The sequence below is a fragment of the Bufo bufo genome, chromosome 10, assembly GCF_905171765.1.
Source record: "Bufo bufo chromosome 10, aBufBuf1.1, whole genome shotgun sequence".
NCBI lineage: Eukaryota > Metazoa > Chordata > Amphibia > Anura > Bufonidae > Bufo > Bufo bufo.
Window position 1 is genome coordinate 50,227,964 of NC_053398.1, and position 24,157 is coordinate 50,252,120.

The 24,157-nt window shown below is 43.9% G+C and overlaps 1 protein-coding gene across 1 annotated transcript in view; it reads left to right on the forward strand.

Moving 5' to 3' along the window:
* Positions 1–24,157, forward strand: part of SCYL1 (SCY1 like pseudokinase 1) — an 82,201-nt gene that overhangs the window by 46,372 nt on the left and 11,672 nt on the right. The window contains exons 14-16 of the mRNA XM_040410587.1: positions 4,902–5,032; positions 5,167–5,256; positions 22,550–22,807. Of these exons, the coding sequence (XP_040266521.1) occupies positions 4,902–5,032; positions 5,167–5,256; positions 22,550–22,807 (479 nt within the window). The remainder of the gene's footprint in view (positions 1–4,901; positions 5,033–5,166; positions 5,257–22,549; positions 22,808–24,157) is intronic.

A 24,157-nucleotide genomic window follows, 5' to 3' on the forward strand; every position in this document is an offset into this window, starting at 1 on the left:
TGCAAATGGGATAGACAACAGGTGGAAATTATAGGCAATTAGCAAGACACCCCCAATAAAGGAGTGGTTCTGCAGGTGGTGATCACAGACCACTTCTCAGTTCCTATGCTTCCTGGCTGATGATTTGGTCACTTTTGAATGCTGGCGGTGCTTTCACTCTAGTGGTAGCATGAAACGGAGTCTACAACCCACACAAGTGGCTCAGGTAGTGCAGCTTATCCAGGATGGCACATCAATGCGAGCTGTGGCAAGAAGGTTTGCTGTGTCTGTCAGCGTAGTGTCCAGAGCATGGAGGCGCTACCAGGAGACAGGCCAGTACATCAGGAGACATGGAGGAGGCCGTAGGAGGGCAACAACCCAGCAGCAGGACCGCTACCTCCACCTTTGTGCAAGGAGGAACAGGAGGAGCACTGCCAGAGCCCTGCAATATGACCTCTAGCAGGCCACAAATGTGCATGTGTCTGCTCAAACGGTCAGAAACAGACTCCATGAGGGTGATATGAGGGCCCGACGTCCACAGGTGGGGGTTGTGCTTACAGCCCAACACTGTGCAGGACGTTTGGCATTTGCCAGAGAACACCAAGATTGGCAAATTCGCCACTGACGCCCTGTGCTCTTCACAGATGAAAGCAGGTTCACACTGAGCAGATGTGACAGACGTGACAGAGTCTTGAGACGCCGTGGAGAACGTTCTGCTGCCTGCAACATCCTCCAGCATGACCGGTTTGGCATTGGGTCAGTAATGGTGTTGGGTGGCATTTCTTTGGAGGGCCGCACAGCCCTCCATGTGCTTGCCAGAGGTAGCCTGACTGCCATTAGGTACCAAGATGAGATCCTCAGACCCCTTGTGAGACCATATGCTGGTGCTGTTGGCCCTGGGTTCCTCCTAATGCAAGACAATGCTAGACCCCATGTGGCTGGAGTGTGTCAGCAGTTCCTGCAAGACGAAGGCATTGATGCTATGGACTGGCCCGCCCGTTCCCCAGACCTGAATCCAATTGAGCACATCTGGGACATCATGTCTCGCTCTATCCACCAACGTCACGTTGCACCACAGACTGTCCAGGAGTTGGCAGATGCTTTAGTCCACGTCTGGGAGGAGATCCCTCAGGAGACCGTCCGCCACCTCATCAGGAGCATGCACAGGCGTTTTAGGGAGGTCATACAGGCACGTGGAGGCCACACACACTACTGAGCCTCATTTTGACTTGTTTTAAGGACATTACATCAAAGTTGGATCAGCCTGTAGTGTTTTTTTCCACTTTAATTTTGAGGGTGACTCCAAATCCAGACCTCCATGGGTTGAAAATTTATTTTCCATTTTTTTTATTTTTGTGTAATTTTGTTGTCGGCACATTCAACTATGTAAAGAACAAAGTATTTCAGAAGAATATTTAATTAATTCAGATCTAGGATGTGTTATTTTTGTGTTCCCTTTATTTTTTTGAGCAGTGTATATTATTAGTGCAACCTGCGCTAAATTGCGTGCAATTGTTTGGCCGCTGCTGACAGTGACACAACCTTTGCTACATCTTTTGTGTTACATTAGCTCATCCTAAATATCCTTGACATTCAGCGCAATTGTTTGGCCACTGGTGACAGCGACATTACCTGCGCTACATCTCCTGTATAACGTTTACGCATCCTAAATATCTGTGCCATTCAGTGTAATTTTTTTGCTGCTGGTGACAGCGACATTACCTACGCTACATCTCCTGTATAATGTTTGCGCATCCTAAATATCTGTGACGTTCAGTAAAAAAATTTTCCCCGCTGGTGACCGCGACATTATCTGTGCTACATAAATATCTGTGACATTCAGTCTAATTTATTTGCGCATACACTTACAAAACCTGTACGTGTGACATACTTGCAAGCATATACAGTGGATATAAAATGTTAAAATGTCAGGTTTCTGTGATGTAAAAAAATGAGACAAAGATCAATCATTTCAGAACTTTTTCCACCTTTAATGTGACCTATAAACTTTTCAACTCAATTGAAAAACAAACTGAAATCTTTTAGGTGGAGGGAAGAAAAAAATAAAATAATATGGTTGCATAAGTGTGCACACCCTTAAACTAATACTTTGTTGAAGCACCTTTTGATTTTATTACAGCACTCAGTATTTTTGGGTATGAGTATGGCACATTTTGACTTGGCAAGATTTGCCCACTCTTCTTTGCAAAAACACTCCAAATCTGTCAGATTGCGAGGGCATCTCCTGTGCACAGCCCTCTTCAGATCACCCCACAGATTTTCAATCGGATTCAGGTCTGGGCTCTGGCTGGGCCATTCCAAAACTTTAATCTTCTTCTGGTGAAGCCATTCCTTTGTTGATTTGGATGTATGCTTTGGGTTGTTGTCATGCTGAGAGATGCAGTTCCTCTTCATGTTCAGCTTTCTAGCAGAAGCCTGAAGGTTTTGTGCCAATATTGACTGGTATTTGGAACTGTTCAGAATTCCCTCTAGCTTAACTAAGGCCCCAGTTCCAGCTGAAGAAAAACAGCCCCTTGGCATGATGCTGCCACCACCATGCTTCACTGTGGGGATGGTGTTCTTTTAGTGATGTGCAGTGTTGTTTTTGCGCCAAACATATCTTTTGGAATTATGGCCAAAAAGTTCAACCTTGGTTTCATCAGACCATAACCCCTTTTCCCACATGCTTTTGGGAGACTTCAGATGTGTTTTTGCAAAATGTAGCCTGGCTTGGATGTTTTTCTTCGTAAGAAAAGGCTTTCGTCTTGCCACTCTACCCCATAGCCCAGACATATGAAGAATATGGGAGATTGTTGTCACATGTACCACACAGCCAGCACTTGCCAGATATTCCTGCAGCTCCTTTAATGTTGCTGTAGGCCTCTTGGTAGCCTCCCAGACCAGTTTTCTTCTCGTCTTTTCATCAATTTTGGAGGGACGTCCAGTTCTTGGTAATGTCACTGTTGTGCCATATTTTCTCCACTTGATGACTGTCTTCACTGTGTTCCATGATATATCTAATGCCTTGGAAATTCTTTTGTACCCTTCTCCTGACTGATACCGTTTAACAATGAGATCCCTCTGATGCTTTGGAAGCTCTCTGTGGACCATGGCTTTTGCTGTTGGATGCGACTAAGAAAATTTCAGGAAAGACCAACTAGAGCAGCTGAACTTTATTTGGGGTTAATCAGAGGCACTTTAAATGATGGCAGGTGTATGCTGACTCCTATTTAACATGATTTTGAATGTGATTGCTTAATTCTGAACACAGCTACATCCCCAGTTATAAGAGGGTGTGCACACTTATGGAACCACATTATTTTAGTTTTTTGTTGTTTTCTTCCCTCCACCTAAAAGATTTCAGTTTGTTTTTCAATTGAGTGGTACAGTTTATAGGTAACATTAAAGGTGGAAAAAGTTCTGAAATTATTTATCTTTCTCATTTTTTTTTTTTTTACATCACAGAAACCTGACATTTTAACAGGGGTGTGTAGACTTTTTATATCCCCTGTATACCATTTAATATGCTCAAGGCGAGCAGTAAGGGACGGGGAAGTGGCCGTGCTGCTGATGGTGCACTGAGAGGCCGTGGTGAAACTGTGCCAGAGCACAAGAAACGCACTTATCCATGATACCTAGCTTCATGTCCCAGTTCGCAGGGCGGCGCAGGACACCACTCTCGAAGTCACACCAGTGCGACCAGGTGGTCGATTGGATTGCAGCAGATAATGCTTCCAGTCGGTTAAGTACCACCCTGTCTTCCACAAAGTCCAGTCTCAGTAGCCAATAGTCTGGTCAACAGAATCCTCACCCTGATCCTCTTTCCTCCCACCATGGAGAGTCTTGGCAAACAAATGATCCCACACTCTGATATTCCAAGGAGCTCTTTTCAGTGACATTCCTTGATTTGGGCCTTTCGCCAAACCAACGCACATGTACACAGACCCATTGAAATAAATGCGTCCGGATTCCGTGCAGGCGCAATGCGTTCGCATCACGCATTGCACCTGCGTGGAATCCTCGCTCATGTGAAAGGGGCCTAAAGCTTGTAATTTGAACATTTATATCTATGCTATTTCTGACTTCAGTTGTACACAGAGGAGATGTTATTAATGATTGATATTGTCTGTGTTAGTATGTATACAGAGATAGATGTCAGTCACTAAAAGTTGTACACAGGGAGGTGTTATCAGTGACTAGCTATCTTTGTATACAGAATTACACAGAGAATGCTAGCAATCACTGATAACACCTCCCACATAAACAATGAAGTCAGAAATAGCAGAGATTTAAATGTACAAATACAAGTTTTATTGAATCTTTTCCCCCAAATTATATCAAACTATATCAATTTGCTCAGCTAATCCTGCTCTATAACATGCTGCCTGCAGATTGCGCTGTATTTCATGGTGACAGGTCTTCTTTAAGTGTTTTATTGTCGGGAGTCTGACTTTCAGAGCCCCCGCTGGTACAAGAATTTCTGTTTGAATAGAGCAGCAGACATGCATGCTTGTTCACTGCTCTATTCCGCTGTATGGGATTGGTAAAGGTTGATCAATGGGACTGCCAGCTATTTCTAACAGCTCCATAAAGCTGAATGGAACAGTAGCAGGCATTCAAGTCTGCTTCTCCATTCAAATGGGGGAACAGAGGTCCCTGTTTTTGTGATTGGCAAGAGCCCCACTGGTCAGACCCTCGCCGATGAGGCCTTCCCTTTATCAGGGCAGGCTTTTTGGAAAATGCATGGCCTATACCCATGGTGCTGTGTCCTTCAATGAATCCAACAAGAAGAGGATTCTGAGGTAAGTACACAAATCCATTTTTGTCCTTGTGGTGAAAAAGTAATAAATTGCCCCAGCAGTGAGTGTTTGATTTTTTTAGGAAATCATAATAAAAGTATAGGCCATTTATTTTCCCTCTAGATACTGCCACGGCGCCTGTACCCACCTCTGCCTTATCCCTAACATCCCAATATGAAGCAGAAGAAGATGTAAATGAGGCTGATGACAATCCATTAGACCGGTGGGATGAAGAAGACTGGGGAAGTCTTGAGGTAAAACAGTGACCTGTGATATTCTAGATTTGGCATGCTTTGTGATGTACTCAACCATATACATTTTGGATGTATGATGATATTCAGTGCGATTATTGACCCACCTTGAAATTGTTAAAACTTTTTTTTTTTAGGATTCAGAACAGAAAAAAGTACAGCCAGAGAGTGAGGACTGGGACACAGACTGGGGCCAGAGTGCTAGTAAAAAGGCATCAGAGAAGACGGTAAAGGGGGCTGTGATAAGTAAAGATGTAATTTTATTCTGTGTTGTGTATGGAACAAATGCTATGCAAGTCAGTAACTTTTTACTGTTTCTAAAGCTGTGAGTCCATACTGAACAAGCAATTTTGAAAGCTCTCTAATGGGATTTTGCCAACTATGAAAATTATTTCCTATCCACAGGATAGAGGATAACTAACTGATCGGTGACGGGGTTCTCATGTTCCCATCCTGATGGAGCTGCAGGCCAACCATGTGCCCTGCCACTTCATTAATATTCTATAAGACTGCTGGAGATGGCAATACAGCACTTGACCAGTGGTTGGACCCCCCCAGAGTCCTGGGAAATAGGAGGAGAAGAAATATTACATTTGTTGCAATATTTATTATATCTCAATGAACAGTTTCTACCTTAGATAAAAGAAGAGAAAAAGTATATAAGATTTGAGGCCCTAAAACGGAGTGAAGTATTCTGGATCTATAAACTTTGTACTATCAATCTATCTCAATTAAGTAATGGAAACAATCTCTTAAGAAATAGGTTAAACAACAATTAGGAAATACCTTTTAATAATACTAAAAATATTATTAAATAAATTATTAGTATCGTTTATAATTTTTTTTTCTTCATATTGCGACAAATGTGATCTTTCTTTTTCCCAGGATTCTGATATGCCCTCTAGTGACCATATCAGGGAATTTCATTTAGACAATATATTACCTCTACTTGCAAGTACTAAATTATTTGCATTCATAGGTTGTATGGTTTACTTCATTTTAGATTATTATGATTGCAAGAAAAACAAATCTAGCATTTTCCTTATTCGGTTTTTATCAAGGTTCCTTTTATATACAGTGCCTTGAAAAAGTATTCATACTTTCCCATCCGTCTCATTGGGGGATACAGGCTTGACCATGGGTGTAGTTGTTGCCGCTAGGAGGCGGACACTAAGCACACAAAGTGTAAGCTCCTCCTTCTTCAGCTATACCCTTCCTACAGTGACTAAGCTCAATCAGTTTTAGCTTTGAGTCTGTAGGAGGCCTGCTGGTTTTTTGTTTTTTGTTTTTTTCTAGCGGAAGTTTGAGGCAGTCTGTAAAACTGCCTGCACTTCCATTCAGGAGATGGGAGACCAGGGGGGTCACCCAAACCCCCTTCTCCTTTCCGTACTCCAGAAGAAAAGGAGGACCAGAGGTTCCTGTAAAAACCTCTGTATCCCACCAGTGTGCGGATCACCACAGCAGTCCACTCTGTTCCGGTGTAGCGTCCCTCACCAAGAGAGGCCCCCCTTCCAGTACCCTCTCCTCCCCACTTGTTATGGTACCCATGGGGCTGGTCCCTCCTGGGGGCAGGTTCGTGTTATTTGGCAATGAGAGCCCTTTAAATGTTCAAATGGCACCTGGGGGCATCTGGTTTCCAGGGCCAGCGTGCAGGGCTCAGAGGGCTGCTCCTGCTGTATGGCCGCATGCCGCAGCGCGTCCTCTGAGCTCCGCTTCCAGGTTCAGCAGGGTTCCGAGGCCGATGGGGCCATAATTAATTGAGGCCCTGGCTTTTGTGCAGCCTGCCTCCCCCCGACCACACTAACCCCCCGCGCGGCGCATTTTTCCCCGGCCACCGTCTTGATTCGGCCAGGGGATGCGGCAGGTGTTCCGGCGAGTGGGAGGGGGGGGGGGTTTGCGGGTCTCAAGGTGGAGGGCTGGCCAGCGTTATTTTGGGGGCAGGGCTTGGGAATTTCCTTGCTCAGCTGAAGCAGAGGGAGAGTGGGCTCCGCCCACTTTTGGATTCAAAGCACCTAGTGGGACGCTGATGGACTGGCTTGCTGCTTGGAGGGACACAGGCTGGGTAAATGTTGTTTGTCCCTCCTTACAGGGCCTAACCTTCCCCTTTTCCTCATTGGGGTGCCAGGCCTGTCATTATGTCTGAACCCAGGTCCCGAAGCAGGCGGTCCCTTTGGTGCATGATTTTGTTTGTGCGTCATGTCGCGCAAAATTTCCATCCCCTCAGTCAAACTCTGCTTTGCGTGTTCTGTGCCGCCATCAAGTGACTCTGTCCCGGACCCATTGCTTCCTGCTGCCCAGCCTATGGAAGAACCGGAACTGTCTAGGGTGGTACAGGATGTCTCCAATACCAACAGGGCCATTGTGGAAATATTGGGGCGTTTGTCGGCAGGGCAGTCCTCTGACCGGTCCGACTCTGGAGATCATGGGGCACGTGCCCATCGGCCGTCCCACAAAACGGGCCAGAACATCCTCCCCCTAAAGGGTGTCTGTGTCTCCCGTTTCCTCGGCCGCTCCTCCTCCTCCTCCTACTAGAGAGTCTCACTCCGACGTGTCCTCAGTGGAAGAGGCATGTTCTGAGGAGAGAGGGTCAGATGAGGATGTTGTCTCACCGGAGGGTCAGCCGTCCAAACTATCCTCCATGGTGGACAATCTTATAACGGCGGTTATTGAGACGTTGCAGGTTGAGGACCCTGCACCTTCATCTGCCAGCTCGGGTTTTTCCTTTTTAGAAGGTTACGTTGCTCGCACAAGTGTTTCCCCAACCACCAGGAGTTTGATTCCTCCCTCTCCAAGGAGTGGAATTTCCCTGATAGACGTTTTACCTTGCCAAAATGCTTGAATGTCCCTTTATCCTTTTCCGGAGGATTTGACTAAGAAATGGTCGTCCTCACCTATAGTGGACCTGTCAGTTTCCCACTTGGCTAAACATACTACCTTGCCAATGGCGGATGGGGCTTCTTTTTCTGATATCAAAGATGAGAAGCTTGGAAGCTTTTGCAAAATCTGCCTTTGAAGCAGTGGGCACAGCGCTGCAGCTGGTATTTGCCTCTACATGGGGGAGTGGGTAAGTAATTTACTCCAGGGTCTCGACTCGGGGGAACTTGCAGATGTGGCCCTGCAGCTCTCGCATGCCAGTGCATATATTTGTGAAACCTCTTTGGACGCGGCCAGGCTGATGGTTCGCTCGTGAGCCCTGTTAGTGGCTATTCGCCATATCCTATGGCTCTCCTGCTGGGTGGCAATTAATGCTTCAAAGTGGACCCTCATGGCCCCCCCTCATGCTCTCTGTAAAGCATTAAAATGTATGGGCTCCGCTGAGGCAATCTTCTTATCTCCACTAGTAACGTGAGACTTGTTTAGTCTCTTGCCTGCACTGTTATAATTAGTTTCTGCGCATACATTAATGTTTCAAAATCTGAACTTGGGTTTGTGGCTTGCGTCACAGTCATTAACGAACCCGTGTTACATAGCTATGGCCACTGACCCTATTTTGAACTCTATATGTTAATAGAGATTAGAAGAACTACAGGTAACAGCACTCTGCTGGTCAATTGCACAAAGATATAAGCAAACACTGAAAGAATAAATGCTTGGCGGTCATACTTACTGCAAATGCAGCTAGAAGCTCTTTGCGAATATAATTGATCAAAAATATTTCGAGCCCATCTACCGGTCGTCAAGGTCGCTTCTAATCAGATGGGTCCTACTCTAACATGCCTCTCCTGGGCTTACAGCCTACAATCTGGGCAAAGTAGTACCAAGCTGCATCCTACGCATGCCTCTCCCAGGCTGTGAGCCTGCAGTATGGGCTGGGTAGAATACAGCTGTACAAGCGATCTGATTAAAAGCACATGGTAAATGGGCTGGTTTTGTGAGATGTCTCCCTGGGGCTACTGCTAGAAGAGATAGAAGACGTATTATTAATATTGTTAAGCAAGCAAAGCAGGAAGGGGACGTGGATGTTCTTGTCCATCTAGGGACAAATGACCTGGCTTGCAATGAAGTGTCAGAGGTGAAAAAATCTTTTATCACACTTGGTAATGACGTACAGGATTTTGCATCCACCATTTCATTTTCTGAAGTTCTGCCTGTGCATAATGTTCAGAATGATAGGCAGAGGCGCATAAAGGAGTTCAACATATGGCTTGGTAAATGGTGTCAAGAGCAAGGATTTGGCTTTGTTTCTCATGATAGCTCTACTTGGAATAGAAAGGAACTGTACAAAAAAGATGGTTTGCATCTTTCTCTCAAAGGAACAAATGTACTTAGTGAACAACTCCAAGAATTTGCGAAAGAGTATTTAAACTAGGAAGGGGGGGCAAAAGAGTGAAAATAAAAGAGTCCAATTGCCCCCCGAAACAATGCCAGAACAGGTCAGAAGCACAGAGGTTAAGAAATGATAAGCTCAGAGTCCTGTCTACAAATGCTCGCAGTTTAGGTAAAAAAATCAATGAACTTGGGTCAATAATGGCATCTGAGAATGTAGATTTAGTGGCTGTTACGGAGACATGGTTTAATGAAAGAAATGACTGGGACATAACCATACCAGGGTACTCTTTATACAGAAGAGACAGAGAAGGCAAGAAAGGAGGAGGAGTGGCCCTGTATGTGAAAGATAGCATTAAATCTAACCTAATACAAGTTGGTGAGGCCAACATAGAGTCAGTTTGGGTTACGTTGCAGTTTGCTAACCATGCAGTAACTCGTGTAGGTGTGATATATAGACCACCTGGTCAAGTTAACCACCTCCGGACCGCCTAACGCAGGATCGCGTTCCGGAGGTGGCAGCCCTGCGCACAGTCACGCATATATGCGTCATCTCGCGATGGCCGAGATTTCCTGTGAACGCGCGCACACAGGCGCGCGCGCTCACAGGAACGGAAGGTAAGAGAGTTGATCTCCAGCCTGCCAGCGGCGATCGTTCGCTGGCAGGCTGGAGATGTGTTTTTTTTAACCCCTAACAGGTATATTAGACGCTGTTTTGATAACAGCGTCTAATATACCTGCTACCTGGTCCTCTGGTGGTCCCATTTGTTTGGATCGACCACCAGAGGACACAGGTAGCTCAGTAAAGTCCCACCAAGCACCACTACACTACACTACACCCCCCCCCCCCGTCACTTATTAACCCCTTATTAGCCCCTGATCACCCCTGATCACCCCATATAGACTCCCTGATCACCCCCCTGTCATTGATCACCCCCCTGTCATTGATTACCCCCCTGTAAAGCTCCATTCAGATGTCCGCATGATTTTTACGGATCCACTGATAGATGGATCGGATCCGCAAAACGCATCCGGACGTCTGAATGAAGCCTTACAGGGGCGTGATCAATGACTGTGGTTATCACCCCATATAGACTCCCTGATCACCCCCCCTGTCATTGATTACACCCCTGTCATTGATCAACCCCCTGTAAAGCTCCATTCAGACGTCCGCATGATTTTTACGGATCCACTGATAGATGGATCGGATCCGCAAAACGCATCCGGACGTCTGAATGAAGCCTTACAGGGGCGTGATCAATGACTGTGGTGATCACCCCATATAGACTCCCTGATCACCCCCCTGTAAAGCTCCATTCAGATGTCCGCATGATTTTTACGGATGCACTGATAGATGGATCCGATCCGCAAAACGCATCCGGACGTCTGAATGAAGCCTTACAGGGGCATGATCAATGACTGTGGTGATCACCCCATATAGACTCCCTGATCACCCCCCTGTAAAGCTCCATTCAGATGTCCGCATGATTTTTACGGATGCACTGATAGATGGATCCGATCCGCAAAACGCATCCGGACGTCTGAATGAAGCCTTACAGGGGCATGATCAATGACTGTGGTGATCACCCCATATAGACTCCCTGATCACCCCCCTGTAAAGCTCCATTCAGATGTCCGCATGATTTTTACGGATGCACTGATAGATGGATCCGATCCGCAAAACGCATCCGGACGTCTGAATGAAGCCTTACAGGGGCATGATCAATGACTGTGGTGATCACCCCATATAGACTCCCTGATTACCCCCCTGTAAAGCTCCATTCAGATGTCCGCATGATTTTTACGGATGCACTGATAGATGGATCGGATCCGCAAAACGCATCCGGACGTCTAAATGAAGCCTTACAGGGGCGTGATCAATGACTGTGGTGATCACCCCATATAGACTCCCTGATCACCCCCCTGTCATTGATTACCCCCCTGTCATTGATTACCCCCCTGTAAAGCTCCATTCAGACATCCGCATGATTTTTACGGATCCACTGATAGATGGATCGGATCCGCAAAACGCATCCGGACGTCTGAATGAAGCCTTACAGGGGCATGATCAATGACTGTGGTGATCACCCCATATAGACTCCCTGATCACCCCCCTGTCATTGATCAACCCCCCTGTCATTGATCAACCCCCCTGTCATTGATCACCCCCCTGTCATTGATCACCCCTCTGTAAGGCTCCATTCAGATATTTTTTTGGCCCAAGTTAGCGGAATTTATTTATTTTTTTCTTACAAAGTCTCATATTCCACTAACTTGTGTCAAAAAATAAAATCTCACATGAACTCACCATACCCCTCACGGAATCCAAATGCGTAAAATTTTTTAGACATTTATATTCCAGACTTCTTCTCACGCTTTAGGGCCCCTAGAATGCCAGGGCAGTATAAATACCCCACATGTGACCCCATTTCGGAAAGAAGACACCCCCAGGTATTCCGTGAGGGGCATATTGAGTCCATGAAAGATTGAAATTTTTGTCCCAAGTTAGCGGAACGGGAGACTTTGTGAGAAAAAAATTTAAAATATCAATTTCCGCTAACTTGTGCCAAAAAAAATAAATTTCTATGAACTCGCCATGCCCCTCATTGAATACCTTGGGGTGTCTTCTTTCCAAAATGGGGTCACATGTGGGGTATTTATACTGCCCTGGCATTCTAGGGGCCCCAAAGCGTGAGAAGAAGTCTGGTATCCAAATGTCTAAAAATGCCCTCCTAAAAGGAATTTGGGCACCTTTGCGCATCTAGGCTGCAAAAAAGTGTCACACATCTGGTATCGCCGTACTCAGGAGAAGTTGGGGAATGTGTTTTGGGGTGTCATTTTACATATACCCATGCTGGGTGAGATAAATATCTTGGTCAAATGCCAACTTTGTATAAAAAAATGGGAAAAGTTGTCTTTTGCCAAGATATTTCTCTCACCCAGCATGGGTATATGTAAAATGACACCCCAAAACACATTCCCCAACTTCTCCTGAATACGACGATACCACATGTGTGACACTTTTTTGCAGCCTAGGTGGGCAAAGGGGCCCATATTCCAAAGAGCACCTTTAGGATTTCACAGGTCATTTACCTACTTACCACACATTAGGGCCCCTGGAAAATGCCAGGGCAGTATAACTACCCCACAAGTGACCCCATTTTGGAAAGAAGACACCCCAAGGTATTCCGTGAGGGGCATGGCGAGTTCCTAGAATTTTTTATTTTTTGTCACAAGTTAGTGGAAAATGCTTATTTTTTTTTTTTTTTTTTCATACAAAGTCTCATATTCCACTAACTTGTGACAAAAAATAAAAAGTTCCATGAACTCACTATGCCCATCAGCGAATACCTTGGGGTCTCTTCTTTCCAAAATGGGGTCACTTGTGGGGTAGTTATACTGCCCTGGCATTCTAGGGGCCCAAATGTGTGGTAAGGAGTTTGAAATCAAATTCTGTAAAAAATGACCTGTGAAATCCGAAAGGTGCTCTTTTGAATATGGGCCCCTTTGCCCACCTAGGCTGCAAAAAAGTGTCACACATCTGGTATCTCCGTAATCGGGAGAAGTTGGGGAATGTGTTTTGGGGTGTCATTTTACATATACCCATGCTGGGTGAGAGAAATATCTTGGCAAAAGACAACTTTTCCCATTTTTTTATACAAAGTTGGCATTTGACCAAGATATTTATCTCACCCAGCATGGGTATATGTAAAAAGACACCCCAAAACACATTCCTCAACTTCTCCTGAATACAGAGATACCAGATGTGTGACACTTTTTTGCAGCCTAGGTGGGCAAAGGGGCCCACATTCCAAAGAGCACCTTTCGGATTTCACAGGTCATTTACCTACTTACCACACATATGGGCCCCTAGAATGCCAGGGCAGTATAACTACCCCACAAGTGACCCCATTTTGGAAAGAAGAGACCCCAAGGTATTCGCTGATGGGCATAGTGAGTTCATGGAAGTTTTTATTTTTTGTCACAAGTTTGTGGAATATGAGACTTTGTATGAAAAAAAAAAAAAAAAAAAAAAAAAAATCATCATTTTCCACTAACTTGTGACAAAAAATAAAAAATTCTAGGAACTCGCCATGCCCCTCACGGAATACCTTGGGGTGTCTTCTTTCCAAAATGGGGTCACTTGTGGGGTAGTTATACTGCCCTGGTATTCTAGGGGCCCAAATGTGTGGTAAGGAGTTTGAAATCAAATTCAGGAAAAAATGAGGAGTGAAATCCGAAAGGTGCTCTTTGGAATATGGGCCCCTTTGCCCACCTAGGCTGCAAAAAAGTGTCACACATCTGGTATCCCCGTACTCAGGAGAAGTTGAGGAATGTCTGAATGAAGCCTTACAGGGGCATGATCAATGACTGTGGTGATCACCCCATATAGACTCCCTGATTACCCCCCTGTAAAGCTCCATTCAGATGTCCGCATTATTTTTACGGATGCACTGATAGATGGATCGGATCCGCAAAACGCATCCGGACGTCTAAATGAAGCCTTACAGGGGCGTGATCAATGACTGTGGTGATCACCCCATATAGACTCCCTGATCACCCCCCTGTCATTGATTACCCCCCTGTCATTGATTACCCCCCTGTAAAGCTCCATTCAGACATCCGCATGATTTTTACGGATCCACTGATAGATGGATCGGATCCGCAAAACGCATCCGGACGTCTGAATGAAGCCTTACAGGGGCATGATCAATGACTGTGGTGATCACCCCATATAGACTCCCTGATCACCCCCCTGTCATTGATCAACCCCCCTGTCATTGATCAACCCCCCTGTCATTGATCACCCCCCTGTCATTGATCACCCCTCTGTAAGGCTCCATTCAGATATTTTTTTGGCCCAAGTTAGCGGAATTTATTTATTTTTTTCTTACAAAGTCTCATATTCCACTAACTTGTGTCAAAAAATAAAATCTCACATGAACTCACCATACCCCTCACGGAATCCAAATGCGTAAAATTTTTTAGACATTTATATTCCAGACTTCTTCTCACGCTTTAGGGCCCCTAGAATGCCAGGGCAGTATAAATACCCCACATGTGACCCCATTTCGGAAAGAAGACACCCCCAGGTATTCCGTGAGGGGCATATTGAGTCCATGAAAGATTGAAATTTTTGTCCCAAGTTAGCGGAACGGGAGACTTTGTGAGAAAAAAATTAAAAATATCAATTTCCGCTAACTTGTGCCAAAAAAAATAAATTTCTATGAACTCGCCATGCCCCTCATTGAATACCTTGGGGTGTCTTCTTTCCAAAATGGGGTCACATGTGGGGTATTTATACTGCCCTGGCATTCTAGGGGCCCCAAAGCGTGAGAAGAAGTCTGGTATCCAAATGTCTAAAAATGCCCTCCTAAAAGGAATTTGGGCACCTTTGCGCATCTAGGCTGCAAAAAAGTGTCACACATCTGGTATCGCCGTACTCAGGAGAAGTTGGGGAATGTGTTTTGGGGTGTCATTTTACATATACCCATGCTGGGTGAGATAAATATCTTGGTCAAATGCCAACTTTGTATAAAAAAATGGGAAAAGTTGTCTTTTGCCAAGATATTTCTCTCACCCAGCATGGGTATATGTAAAATGACACCCCAAAACACATTCCCCAACTTCTCCTGAATACGACGATACCACATGTGTGACACTTTTTTGCAGCCTAGGTGGGCAAAGGGGCCCATATTCCAAAGAGCACCTTTAGGATTTCACAGGTCATTTACCTACTTACCACACATTAGGGCCCCTGGAAAATGCCAGGGCAGTATAACTACCCCACAAGTGACCCCATTTTGGAAAGAAGACACCCCAAGGTATTCCGTGAGGGGCATGGCGAGTTCCTAGAATTTTTTATTTTTTGTCACAAGTTAGTGGAAAATGCTTATTTTTTTTTTTTTTTTTTCATACAAAGTCTCATATTCCACTAACTTGTGACAAAAAATAAAAAGTTCCATGAACTCACTATGCCCATCAGCGAATACCTTGGGGTCTCTTCTTTCCAAAATGGGGTCACTTGTGGGGTAGTTATACTGCCCTGGCATTCTAGGGGCCCAAATGTGTGGTAAGGAGTTTGAAATCAAATTCTGTAAAAAATGACCTGTGAAATCCGAAAGGTGCTCTTTTGAATATGGGCCCCTTTGCCCACCTAGGCTGCAAAAAAGTGTCACACATCTGGTATCTCCGTAATCGGGAGAAGTTGGGGAATGTGTTTTGGGGTGTCATTTTACATATACCCATGCTGGGTGAGAGAAATATCTTGGCAAAAGACAACTTTTCCCATTTTTTTATACAAAGTTGGCATTTGACCAAGATATTTATCTCACCCAGCATGGGTATATGTAAAAAGACACCCCAAAACACATTCCTCAACTTCTCCTGAATACAGAGATACCAGATGTGTGACACTTTTTTGCAGCCTAGGTGGGCAAAGGGGCCCACATTCCAAAGAGCACCTTTCGGATTTCACAGGTCATTTACCTACTTACCACACATTTGGGCCCCTAGAATGCCAGGGCAGTATAACTACCCCACAAGTGACCCCATTTTGGAAAGAAGAGACCCCAAGGTATTCGCTGATGGGCATAGTGAGTTCATGGAAGTTTTTATTTTTTGTCACAAGTTTGTGGAATATGAGACTTTGTATGAAAAAAAAAAAAAAAAAAAAAAAAAAAAAAAAAATCATCATTTTCCACTAACTTGTGACAAAAAATAAAAAATTCTAGGAACTCGCCATGCCTCTCACGGAATACCTTGGGGTGTCTTCTTTCCAAAATGGGGTCACTTGTGGGGTAGTTATACTGCCCTGGTATTCTAGGGGCCCAAATGTGTGGTAAGGAGTTTGAAATCAAATTCAGGAAAAAATGAGGAGTGAAATCCGAAAGGTGCTCTTTGGAATATGGGCCCCTTTGCCCACCTAGGCTGCAAAAAAGTGTCACACATCTGGTATCCCCGTACTCAGGAGAAGTTGAGGAATGTGTTTTGGGGTGTCTTTTTACATATACCCATGCTGGGTGAGATAAATATCTTGGTCAAATGACAACTTTGTATAAAAAAATGGGAAAAGTTGTCTTTTGCCAAGATATTTCTCTCACCCAGCATGGGTATATATAAAATGACACCCCAAAACACATTCCCCACCTTCTCCTGAGTACGGAGATACCAGATGTGTGACACTTTTTTGCAGCCTAGGTGGGCAAAGGGGCCCATATTCCAAAGAGCACCTTTCGGATTTCACAGGTAATTTTTTACAGAATTTGATTTCAAACTCCTTACCACACATTTGGGCCCCTAGAATGCCAGGGCAGTATAACTACCCCACAAGTGACCCCATTTTGGAAAGAAGAGACCCCAAGGTATTCGCTGATGGGCATAGTGAGTTCATAGAACTTTTTATTTTTTGTCACAAGTTAGTGGAATATGAGACTTTGTAAGAAAAAAAAATAAAAATAAATAAATCATAATTTTCCGCTAACTTGTGACAAAAAATAAAAAGTTCTATGAACTCACTATGCCCATCAGCGAATACCTTAGGGTGTGTACTTTCAGAAATGGGGTCATTTGTGGGGTGTTTGTACTGTCTGGGCATTGTAGAACCTCAGGAAACATGACAGGTGCTCAGAAAGTCAGAGCTGCTTCAAAAAGCGGAAATTCACATTTTTGTACCATAGTTTGTAAACGCTATAACTTTTACCCAAACCATTTTTTTTTTACCCAAACATTTTTTTTTTATCAAAGACATGTAGAACTATAAATTTAGAGCAAAATTTCTATATGGATGTCGTTTTTTTTGCAAAATTTTACAACTGAAAGTGAAAAATGTCATTTTTTTGCAAAAAAATCGTTAAATTTCGATTAATAACAAAAAAAGTAAAAATGTCAGCAGCAATGAAATACCACCAAATGAAAGCTCTATTAGTGAGAAGAAAAGGAGGTAAAATTCATTTGGGTGGTAAGTTGCATGACCGAGCAATAAACGGTGAAAGTAGTGTAGGTCAGAAGTGTAAAAAGTGGCCTGGTCTTTCAGGGTGTTTAAGCACTGGGGGCTGAGGTGGTTAAAGAACTAGATGATCTACTAGTTGAAGAAATGGCTAAAATGACAATGAAAGGAGAAGTTATCATTATGGGAGATTTCAATCTTCCAGATATAAACTGGAAAACCAAAATAGCAAGTTCTACCAGGAGTACAGATATTCTAAATTCCCTACTGGGGTTATCTCTACAACAAGTGGTTGAGGAGCCAACCCGGAGGGAGGCCATTTTGGATTTGGTATTCACAAACGGGGATTCGGTATATGATGTCATTGTAGGCGAAACCTTGGGATCTAGTGATCACCAGTCAGTGTGGTTTAATATAAGAACTGTGAAAGAGTCCCACCACACAAAAACAAAAGTTTTAGATTTTAGAAAAACAGACTTTTCAAAAATGAAATTAGTCATAAATGAGTCCTTATCAGACTGGAACGGATTACATGGAGTCCAGGAGAAATGGGACTACTTAAAAGGTGCATTATTGAAGGCAACAGAAAATTGCATTAGACTTGTCAGTAAAAGCAAAAAAAGGAAGAGACCACTGTGGTACTCAGCAGAAGTGGCCCAAATCATTAAAAATAAAAAGCTAGCATTTTGTAATTATAAAAAAAAACAGAGCAATGAAGATAAGGAAATCTACAAGATTAGGCAGAGAGAGGCCAAGCAAGTTATAAGAACTTCTAAAGCGCAGGCAGAAGAAAAACTAGCTCAGTCTATGAAAAAAGGGGATAAGACATTCTTCAGATATATAAATGAAAAAAGGAAATTAAAACAAGGAATAACTAAATTAAAAACAAAGGACGGAAGGTATGTAGAAGAGAATAAAGGGCTAGCCGACTGCCTTAATGAATACTTCTGTTCAGTTTTTACAAAAGAAAAAGGAGAAGGACCTCCACTAGAAAGGATGACTAATAAATCGTTTGATGCATGTATCTTTACAGAGGAAGATGTTCTAAGTTTGCTGTCTAAGGTGAAGACAAATAAGTCACAGGGGCCTGATGAGATACACCTAAAATTATTAAAAGAGCTTAGTGGTGAGCTGGCAAAACCGTTAACAGATTTATTTAACCAATCATTAGTAACAGGAGTCGTCCCGGAAGATTGGAAATTGGCAAATGTCGTGCCCATTCACAAGAAAGGTAGTAGGGAGGAATCGAGCAACTATAGACCAGTGAGTCTGACATCAATAGTAGGCAAATTAATGGAAACCCTATTAAAGGATAGGATTGTGGAACATCTAAAATCCCATGGATTGCAAGATGAAAAACAACATGGGTTTACTTCAGGGAGATCATGTCAAACAAATCTTATAGATTTTTTTGACTGGGTGAATAAAATAATAGACGGTGGAGGTGCAGTAGACATCGCATATCTAGATTTTAGTAAGGCTTTTGACACTGTCCCACATAGAAGACTTATCAATAAACTGCAGTCATTGAGCATGGACTCCCATATTGTTGAGTGGATTAGGCAGTGGCTGAGTGACAGACAACAGAGGGTTGTAGTCAATGGAGAACATTCAAAACAAGGTAATGTTACCAGTGGGGTTCCACAGGGATCTGTACTGGGACCGATTTTGTTTAATATCTTCATAAGTGATATTGCAAAAGGCCTCGCTGGTAAGGTTTGTCTTTTTGCTGATGACACAAAGATATGTAACAGGGTTGATGTTCCTGGAGGGAAACGCCAAATGGAAAAGGATTTAGGAAAACTAGAAGAATGGTCAGAACTCTGGAAACTGAAATTTAATGTGGATAAGTGCAAGATAATGCACCTGGGGCGTAAAAACCCAAGGGCAGAATATAGAATATTTGACACAGTCCTGACCTCAGTATCTGAGGAAAGGGATTTAGGAGTAATTATTTCAGAAGACTTAAAGGTGGGAATACAATGTAATAGAGCAGCACGAAATGCCAGCAGAATGCTTGGATGTATAGGGAGAGGTATAAGCAGTAGAAAGAGTGAAGTGCTTATGCCGCTGTACAGAACACTAGTGAGACCTCACTTGGAGTATTGTGCGCAGTACTGGAGGCCATATCTCCAGAAGGATATAGATACTCTAGAGAGAGTTCAGAGAAGAGCTACTAAACTAGTACATGGATTGCAGGATAAAACTTACCAGGAAAGGTTAAAGGAGCTTAATATGTATAGCTTGGAAGAAAGAAGAGACAGAGGGGATATGATAGAAACTTTTAAATACATAAAGGGAATCAACTCGGTAAAGGAAGAGAGCATATTTAAAAGAAGAAAAACTACCACAAGAGGACACAGTTTTAAATTAGAGGGGCAAAGGTTTAAAAGTAATATAAGGAAGTATTACTTTACTGAGAGAGTAGTGGATGCATGGAATAGCCTTCCTGCAGAAGTGGTAGCTGCAAATACAGTGAAGGGGTTTAAGCATGCATGGGATAGGCATAAGGCCATCCTTCATATAAGATAGGGCCGGGGGCTATCCATAGTATTCAGTATATTGGGCAGACTAGATGGGCCAAATGGTTCTTATCTGCCGACACATTCTATGTTTCTATGTTTCTATGGTGCACGGTTCAATCTCACCACCAGGGGGAGCCACTCCCCTAGTGGCAGTGACAATGGGGAAAAAATAAACGAACCAGCACCTCCACAATAAGTGAATATGAGAACGCAGGTGCACGCTACCTTGGCTAAAACACACTTTGATTAGAAGAACTACAGGTAACAGCACTCTGCTGGTCAATTGCACAAAGATATAAGCATACACTGAAAGAATAAATGCTTGGCGGTCATACTTACTGCAAATGCAGCTAGAGCCTCTAGTTCGTTTATGTTAATAGAGAGTGATGGTCTGAGTGGGCAGAGACCAGTGATCTCTTCTTCCTATACAGACTTTATAGCATCAGTCTGACACTGCCCAATAATAGTGGACACCCCCAGAGTAACGCAGAAGCCCTCAATTAGCATATGGGTCACTAAATAGGATTGGGGGACATAAAAAGAAAATGGAAAAAAAATACTATTCCACAATTTGTGCATTCCACAATTTGCGGAACGGAACGGGCGGCCCATTATAGAAATGCCTATTCTTATCCGCAAGAATAGGACATGCTCTATTGTTTTTGTGGGGTCGCGGAACAGAACTACAGATAACGCACCGTGTGTCATGACTGCATGTTTTGCGGTCCTGTTGAAATGAATGGGTCTGCACCCATTACGCAAAATTGCGGAATGGAAGCGGACCCAGTCATATGGTCTTGTGAATGAGCCCCAACAGTGGAATGAGGACAGGTAAACGGTTATTATTTTTGAAAACTCATGACAGGTTTCTAAAGGATGTCAGAGGTGTCCCTAGCCTTTAGGGTGACGATCTTCTTGCGGAGTATACCTCTGTAATACAGCAACTCATAAATGTAATCTGTTCATGTGTATGAGGCTTTACTCCATGTATTTGTATCAACACTCCCCATTTCTCAACTTTCTCTACTTACTGTTTTGACATGTACTGCAAGTGACCCGCACTAGGTGTATAGTATGAACTAGATCTCATCTGTACTGTGAATTTCTTTTGTTTCCCCATATGATATATGATCCCTAGCATTCAGTGGCCTGTGTTCATAACCATCTGAGGCAGAAATTCTAAAGCCATAAAGTCTGAAACTTGGATTTTTGTTGTCGATGTGCCACAGGCTGTGGGCATGGATTACTCCTAGTGTTGTACAATGGGGCAAATCTGTGACCATAGTAAACAGGCTTTAGATTTCAAAATCCACTTTGCATTTATTATTGTGCTGATTTATTTCAGCTACATATGTATGCAATAAAAAACACCCTATTAGTTTGCATTAAAGGGGTTATCCAACACTAACAAATGCCCCCCATATGCCTGGCTCCCCGTTCATTATGCCGCTCCTGGTCCCCGCACAGCCGCAGCTGCATCTCCCCGTGTGTGGATGAAAACAATGGCAGGCGCTGGCAGGGACGAGCCGCCCTAGAATCGCAGGTCACGCTAGGGAGGCTCTTCCCCCATCACCGCCTGCCATTGGCCTAATAAACCCAACCCCCCCTCACAACACCAGATGTTTTAATCCGCGCATGGGGAGAAGCAGGTAGCCAGGTAAGTAGAATTAGTGTGAGGGGGCCATTTTGTTAGTGTCGGATAACCCCTTTAATCCTAGAAGAATCCTAAATGTGTGAACACTGCCTACTAGTGTATCCCTGCTTGACCTCTTCTCATGTTGTGCTGTACATTGGGCCAGCAGTTTGTGCAAACTGCCATACGTATATAGCACAGTGACGGTACGCCCTTAGGGGCTGAGCCATCAGTACATGTGTCAGCTGGAACATATAGCTACATTGGCTGGAATCAGAGAAAATGCCGATCCTGATCATTTAACCCCTTAGATGCCATGGTCAACAGTGACCACTGTACTGCGTTAGTGTATTCTTATGATTTTTCCTAGCTATGCTACCCTCATAAGGTAGTGCATAGTCTGATGACATATCCACTTTCATTTTCCAATCTTAAAGAGGTTGTCTGGGTTCAGAGCTGAATCCGGACATACCCATAATTTCACCCACTGATGTTAGCATTGGAGCATTTTATGCTCCGATGCTCTCCTTTGCCCTGCGCTGGATCACGCAGGGCAAGGGCTCTTTTATTTACAATAACACACTGCCGGGCGGAGGCTTCCGCCCGGCAGTGTGTTCAGTGACGTCACCAGTTCTGACGGGTGGGCTTTAGCACTGCCATAGCGGTTTTACAGGCTAGGGCAGCGCTAAAGCCCACCTATCAGTGCCGGTGACGTCACCGGGCTCACTGCGGGGCAGAAGCCGTATGAGGAGCCTGGTTCATCACTGGAACTCCAGAAAATGCCTTTGCCCAGCGCGATTTAGTGCAGGGCAAAGGAGAGCATCGGAGCATGAAGTGCTCCGATGCTGAAGTCAGGGGGGCTGCCTGGGTGAAAATGGGGGATATGTCCGGGTTCAGCTCTGAACTCGGACAACCCCTTTAAGATAAAAAAAATAAAATAAAATGCAAAGACAACTAATGCAAGAACAAATACAATAGGAGATGAGAGCTGGAATCTGGCTGCCATCAGGAACTTCTTGGCACTAGTTTGTATATATAATATATATATCCTCCACCATTGTGTGTGTCGGTCAATATGAGCTAGCCATCGTCATGACTTTGTGTACTACTTTATTTTTAGTTGCATTTGTCTTGGCTTCCCTACTCAGGTTTTGCATACGTCATTGAAAAACAAAAATACAGGGACAGATAATAGACTTGTGGATACCAGGAACTCTCCAGCTTCTGAGGACAACTGGGGATGGGAAGATGCTTTTCAGCCTGTTTCCCAGAGCAAAGCCCGGAACCAGTCCAACTTCTCTCCACCTGAGGGCACACGGCCTGCCAGTGAATACAACTGGGGCACTACAGACGGGAGTGGGAAACACGTGGACTTCTTCTCTGTTGCTTCAGAGAAAGACGGCCAGGTAAGGCAGTGTTGTTTTAGAATTTGTGCACTCCATACTCCCCCCTATACCATCCTATTATCTTTAGGACCAATTCACATGCCGTGCCCGAGCTGCAGCCCGCAAACTGCTGTGCGAACTCCGCATTGCGGTGCAGACACATTGCCTTTAATGGGTCCGTGATCTGCAAGATACTGCAAAAGATAGGACATCCTATCTTTTGCAGAGCGGAGGCATGTACCAACAAGCCAATGGAAACACGGGTCCTTTGGAAGATTGCTGTCCTGGTGGTCATCGCTTCGCTTTGAAGCCAGCAGCATTCTTCTCCAGGTTAGAGCCTATGAAAACTCTTCTATTTGGGATATGTACTATGTAGACTCAAAATACATGTTGCATACATTTTAGGTGGGCTATTTACTTTTTATACAGTCTGCATAAAAAAAAAAACTGGTGTAAAGGTATTTTTCATAGGAGGAGATTTATTAGTGGTCGTCCCGCGAAAAATATTCTACATTTTTTCAAACGAGCACCTGTATCTGAATACTTTTGTAATTGCATGTAATTAAAGGGAACCTGTCACCAGGATTGTGTGTATAGAGCTGAGGACATGGGTTGCTAGATGGCCGCTAGCACATCTGCAATATCCAGTCCCCATAGCTCTGTGTGCTTTTATTGTGTAAAAAAAAACGATTTAATACATATGCAAATTAACCTGAGATGTGTCCTGTCCCAGATTCATCTCACGTACGGGACTCATCTCAGGTTAATTTGCATATGTATCAATTCGGTTTTTTTTACACAATAAAAGCACACAGAGCTATGGGGACTGGGTATTGCAGATGTGCTAGCGGCCATCTAGCAACCCATGTCCTCAGCTCTATACACAAAATCCCTGTGACAGGTTCCCTTTAAATATTTAGTACAGCCACTGAGTTATTCAGTAAAATCTATCTGTATAGCGCCACCTGCTGTTTGCTTTTTCCAATTTCTCTGATTTGTTTACTGAGATAGCACATGCTCAGTCCTACCCTTCAACTGCCACCACCTGCAATAGAAAGGACATGCCCCCTTAGAGAGTGCACACCCCCTAAGATGCCAGTTTGAAATAAATCTAGCAGAGAAATGAGAGGGGAGATCTCTGGATTCATGTGAGGTACAGGGCTGGTTCTAAGTTTGTTAGAAAGAGATTGTCATGTACTATATGATATTGGATGTTTATTTTTTACATTGATCATGGGATAACCCCCTTTAAGACTGGGTTTGCGTATGCCAGTCTTAATTTGTCATGCAGTGGTGTGAGACATGCCACAATTATCGAGAGGTGCATGTCGCTTATTAATTGTGGTGCATGTTGAAACACCATGGTCACTT